The sequence below is a fragment of the Triticum aestivum genome, chromosome 3A (genome assembly GCF_018294505.1).
Source record: "Triticum aestivum cultivar Chinese Spring chromosome 3A, IWGSC CS RefSeq v2.1, whole genome shotgun sequence".
Taxonomy (NCBI): domain Eukaryota; kingdom Viridiplantae; phylum Streptophyta; class Magnoliopsida; order Poales; family Poaceae; genus Triticum; species Triticum aestivum.
Genome location: NC_057800.1, coordinates 87489170 through 87494945, shown reverse-complemented (window position 1 = coordinate 87494945; position 5776 = coordinate 87489170). Strand labels below are relative to the sequence as shown.

The following is a 5776-nucleotide window of genomic DNA, read 5'->3' as shown; positions in this document are numbered from 1 at the left end:
TAGTCACATAGTCGCATACGCACGACTGCTGAGTTGCACACTCTCGTCAGCATATCGCACATGTGTGGCCGCGGAGTTGCACACTCTCGTTCGCAGAGTCGCACACGTACTGCTGCGGCAAGTGCTCACGTATGGACATGGACACTTTCGACGGCATAGTCGCACTTGCGTGGCCACGAAGTTGCACAATCTCGTCCGTATAGTCACACATGAATTGTTGTGGGAGGTGCTCACACCCGACCACGGAGTTGCACACTCTCGTCGGCATAATCGTATATGTATGGCCGCGGAGTTGCGCACTCTCGTTCGTATAGCCGCACACACAATGCTGCGGGAGTTGCACATGCATAATGAGGTGGTTGCTCACGCGTGACTGCAGAGTTGCACGCCCTGGCCGATATAGTTGTTCAGACACAGACTGAGGGGTGGCACACTTATAGAGTAGTCCCTCGCGCGTTGTGGGGGTTGCACACACGCAATGACTACCAGGCAGCAATTGGTCAGGGTAGTTAACCTGGGCAGCAGACAAAATTGCACATTTCACTGTTAGAGAGTAGTATGGGGTGGTGACACTAGTGAAAATTGCATGTCAAGGCTTAGAGTGAAAAGTTGCACGTCCACTGTCAACTAGTTGCACATCAACGACTAATCAGTTGCACCAAAGGAGATTAAATTGCAAAAAAAAAAAATCGTCGAAATATAGCCATGCGAGATCTAGTTTTGAAGAGCACGTCGCGAGGATTCCAATGATGAAAACGTATCTCATTTTGATGCGCGAATTGAAAGGTATGCCTTTTCAAAATTTTAAAATCATAAATTAAATGCACAAGAGAATAAAACACATGCACTATAGGAAATAACTGTTCTCACGTTTAGTACTTCGTGAACAAAGGACAAGAAGGACAAAGTGTTCCCTTTTATAATTATAAAGACCAAAATTTTCCTATTTTGGCCGGCTACTCCAGAACGCTAGGGAGTAGACGGCCGCTGTGTAGACGTATTCATTAAATTATTGCTCTCTAATATTCAACTAATTGATTCACTTAAAAAGTGCTTAAAATGAGTGTGTACATCACACCTGCCAAATCCCAAAAATAGCTATGGATTCAATCGTAGATCATTTTGTCCTAGTTGTATGCAACACGCATACTCCCATTCCCTAAAGTGGTAAAGGAGGCTCTTTTTGTCTCATTAGGACAAAGAAGAATTAGCGAGGTCAATATAGTACTCCCTCCGATCGGAGGGATCCATAGCGACATGTAACATGAATTGAAGGGAGTATAAGATATCGTGTTCGACATTCTTCTTCTGAATTAGAACAATTGTTCGACTATTTTTTGTTATTCCATGACAACGCACATGCATTCAGCTAGCCGAACCTAAATTTGATCTACACATGGAGAAACAAAAAGACATATCTAGGTTTGAATAGAGTCAATGGCGTTCAATCTCTACAACATTCAGCATACAGTCTCATTCAGACAAACGGTATCTCGCATACAGAGCCAACCAAAAAGAAAGCAGCAGCATGTACTAAGACTGAATCTCTTCAAATGGCATCCAGTCGACCAAGAGTTACACGACGGCAAGGATAAATGTTACTACAACGCAAGTTGGTACAAATCAGCAAGAAACAGCAATTGGTCCAGCAACATCAACTGATATGGCTGGCCTTAGCGGTGGTACGGCTGCTGCGCCCCGAATGCTGCTCCAGGCCCGCCATACAACACGCCGCCACGCCGCGCTGCCATGCTCCCCGGCGCATAGTAGGGCTGAGCAGCAGCAGCCGGGTTCACATACCCAGCACGAGCCGCATAACCAAAGGAACGGGACACTGGGTTCTGGAATGATGGCCCGTAGCCTGAGCCTGAGCCTGATGCCCTTGCGGACTTGGCAGCAGGGAAGGACTGAGGTCCGGCTGCTCCCCGCGCTCGCTTGTTCTGGAATCTGTTTCCGCTGCCTAGCCTCTTCCGGTCAGCCTTCTCTCTATCCATCCTCGCCACCTTCTTTTTTAAGTGCTCGATGTTAAATACCGATACTAGCTGGCAGGACTCGACACACCTGATGACAGCCTTGCAGGCGTTGCACTCCAAGGTCTTAGACTCCTCCTGGAGAAAAAAACATGAAGCCTTTCTTTAGTGCCACAAGTTACCAAGGACTGGAAAATGGATAGAGAACTGGAAAAAGGATAAAGGCATGCTTCATTTCCCATAGGCAAGTAGCTAAGGCCTCGAATCTTGGGGATAATGCTCATGAATTTAATGAGATTTTCCTCTTTTCGCCTAATTTATATCCTCTTTCCAACTGATATGAACACCCACGCTAACTTATCTCTCTCTGATTCCCACGACACAACACCATGGAAGCAAGGTCGTTTCCCTTTATTATTGTCTCTTGGTTTCATGACTTCCTAAATCTACATGCTGAACAAGAAAATAGGACTTATATTTTCAAACGGATGAAGTCTCAGCTAACCAACAGAAATAAATTTTTGCAATAGTGCATCCAAACTCGAAACAGGAAACCAAGCAAATCGAGGGCTAAAACAGTGGTCTGGATGGACTACATGGAACAAACTAATCTATGAACTCAATGATACCGATACGCAACATGATTCTACGACTGATGAATCAGATAAGCACTATAATTTTGAATCAACTGTTTAAATTTAAGAGGCGTAAGTGCTTTTGTGGAAATGATATACACATAATACTACTATACCAAAACCGATGCACGTCACAGATATGACAGAACTGCAGGTTGTTTAAATCAAAGGCATGTCACTAATTTCATTTCCTTCATCAATGATCTTCATGCAGGCATTCAGACAGAAAAAGGACCGATGACCAAACTGAATGATGAGTTTAACAAAAAGAAATCAAGTTCAGAGAGTGGGATGGAGTCTTACAACAGCAGAACTGGAGCGTCTTCCACTACTCAGAATGGCCTGGGCCTTCTCAGTTGAGTCCTTTATATAAGAGTTAAGAAGAGGTGCAGGAGGAAATCGCTCAAGCAAACATGCCTCATGAGCAATATATATAGCCTCAATTACATTTCCTGAAGTAACCAATTCCTGAACAACATCTGCAAAGTAATAACAGAATAGTTGAATCATGTCTTCTTTTCTCTGAACTACTAAACATATAGTAACCAGCAGATCTGGATAAAATACATAAGATGCTAATCATGTATAGTTCGAAACTCAATATGGAACCTTCAACAAAAGGTTAATCTAGTTAGAAGTAGTTGTGATTATCAATTAATCAAGTCTTTTAGATGGTTATTAAACAAGCCCCAAGAAAACAAACAAACAGATCACAACTTCAAAAGTACATTCTTCTCACCAATTCACTCAGTTGAAATGCAGTCCGGACTCCGGAGGCACAAAACTGACCAAAAGCAAGAAGCTGCTTAAATTCGTCAAGTTAACAAGGTCCTTCGAAACTTATTCTAAACCTTGTGATATTTTTTTGTTCATGAGTAAGCTCATGTAGAATTCAGTTCCTTAAATTTATACTCCCTCAGTTCCAAAATATAAGGTGTATTAGCTTTTTCAAAACTCAAACATGCGCATGTTTGACCAAGGTTTTAGGAAAAAGTATCAATATCTACAGCACCAAATCTGTACCATTAGATCCATCATGAAAAGTATTTTCATATTTTACTGATTTTGTATTGTAGATGGTGATGTTTTATTCTATAAACTTATGCACCTTATATTCTGGAACGGAGGGAGTACCGTCCCATATTAAGTGTCGCTCAAATAGAATAATCTAAATGTATTTCAGTGCTAGATACATCAATTTGAGTGACACTTAATATGGGACGGAGGTGGTATGTCCTAATCCCTAAATACGGAGTATACCACCAAGAAGAAAGCAACATCACTACTACGTACTACCTTATAATACAACTCAAGAAGAACGTCATAAAAAGAATATTTAGCATGCCTACATGATTATTTAGATGCAGAAATCATACTACCAAATCAAACACATGATGAAAGCAATGAATCTTAAGTTGCTGCGTAAAGTAAGGAAAATGCAGGTTCTAAGGGCATTTCTTTCTCAATCTAGAAAATGACTTGATTTGCAAAGTAAACTCAAAAGAACGTCGCAATCCTCATACTCAATGAACTGAAGACCTGTACCAAATCAGATAAAAAACGTAACAAATTTAAAAACCATGCCAATAGGTCATCATTACCTGCGACGGTCTCCTCAAACCCGAGGATAAAGGCAAACCTCGCAAGTTCCTTCCTTCGACGGTTAGCAACAAACAGGCTCTTCAAGAACTCTCCATCAAACTTGTCTTTCAGTCCAAATGCCGCAACCATCTGCAGGAATAAATGTGCTTCTACTTGCCCCAGTGCACCCTTCTCCCCTTCCTTGTCAACTTCCCCCATTGCCTTTGTTTCTTCCTTAACTTCGCTCTTCCCTGCTTCTTCAGCTATCTTCTCATCAGCAGGAACCTCCACCTTTACCTCTTCTCCCTTCTTCTCCTTCAGTGCTTCCATCCCCGCTTCCTCTGGGTCCTCCTGTGTTTCATTTTCTACTTCCTCTGGGTTCTCTTCCTCCTCATCACCTGATGCAGCCACCAGCTCCTCCTGGTCTTCCTCTTCTTCTTCCTCTTCCTCTTCTTCCTCTTCTTCCTCCTCCACCTCCTCCACCTCCTCCTCTTCCTCCTCCTCTTTTGCATCTGCCTGCTCTACTTTCTTATCTGGCAACGCTGCATTATCAGCATCGTCAGCTTCTGTCATCTCCACCTCCTCATTGATGGGAGCTGGCGAGTCTCTCTTGATACCAAACCGCTCAGACCAGTTCTTTGCAACCACAGACGCCCTCTCAACCAACGTATCTCCTATCTCCGGCGGCTTCCGCCCATCTGAACCAAACAACGAGCGCAGCAGCATGCCGAGCACCCAGCACTGGTCTTCACCGGCGCCTTCACCGGCCTCCAGGAAATCGCTGAGCACATCGAGGACGAGGCGGGGTGGGTCCACGGACGCTGCTACGGTGGGGGCGATCTCCTTACGAACGGTGGCGAGCTCCCTGCGGCGCGCGGCCATAAAGCGCCAGAGCGCGGCAGCGTCCATGCGGCGGCATATCCACCTGAGGGCGCCATGGATGTCGGCGGGCGGCGGCGCGGCGGATTCGGCCTCGGCCTCGGCGAGGGCGGCCGAGAGCGCGTCGGAGGCCTCGGTGAGGCGCACGGGCACGGAGGCCTCGCGTGCCTCGAGCGCCGCGAGGGATTCGGAGGTGGACGCGTCGGCGGCGGCCAGGGCCTCGTCCACGGAGGCGGAGCGGGAGGCGACGTCCTGATCGAGCGAGGCGAAGTGCGCGAGCGTGCGCGACCAGGCGTCGTGGCAGGTGGCCAGGAGTTGCTGCTGGGAGTCGAGATGCTCGAGGAGGCGCCGGACCTCGCCGGTGGCGGTGGGGTCGTCGGTGGTTGCCATGGCGGCGAGGGCTGGGAGGCGCTGGAGTTGGATTGGGGGCAGTTTCGAGATGGGTTCGTGGCCGTGTTGAGACGGCAGAAGCTGGGCTTTGGTTTGGACTTGCATCTGGACCCTAATGGGCTCAACCGTCCTGAATGTATGGACCTGTCGATAACAACTTTAGGCTTACCTAAAAAAAAATAACAACTTTAGGCTGCACACTTTCCAAAAGTTCGGTATAAACAAAATAAAGTTTTTTTTTAACATCAGTACATGCACAAGCGCTCATATATGTACGTGCATAAATCTTTACCTAATATTAAAGGATGGAGACTTTTATAG

General features: G+C 45.9%; 1 protein-coding gene across 1 annotated transcript; it reads right to left on the bottom strand.

The window, feature by feature from the left end:
- Positions 1–1403: 1403 nt before the first annotated feature.
- Positions 1404–5541, bottom strand: LOC123060445 (FRIGIDA-like protein 4a). The gene is made up of 3 exons (XM_044483170.1): positions 4207–5541; positions 2909–3084; positions 1404–2108 (listed from the first exon to the last, which is right to left on the bottom strand). The coding sequence occupies exons 1-3, from the start codon at positions 5453–5455 to the stop codon at positions 1674–1676; spliced, it is 1860 nt and encodes a 619-aa protein (XP_044339105.1). The 5' UTR covers positions 5456–5541; the 3' UTR covers positions 1404–1673.
- Positions 5542–5776: the final 235 nt, after the last annotated feature.

Coding starts and splice junctions, on each gene's coding strand:
- LOC123060445 (XM_044483170.1), bottom strand. CDS start 5,455: ATGGCAACCACCGACGACCCCACCGCCACCGGCGAGGTCCGGCGCCTC. Junction 3,085..4,206: donor GTTTGAGGAGACCGTCGCAG/GTAATGATGACC, acceptor ATTACTTTGCAG/ATGTTGTTCAGGAATTGGTT. Junction 2,109..2,908: donor GACGCTCCAGTTCTGCTGTT/GTAAGACTCCAT, acceptor TTTTTTCTCCAG/GAGGAGTCTAAGACCTTGGA.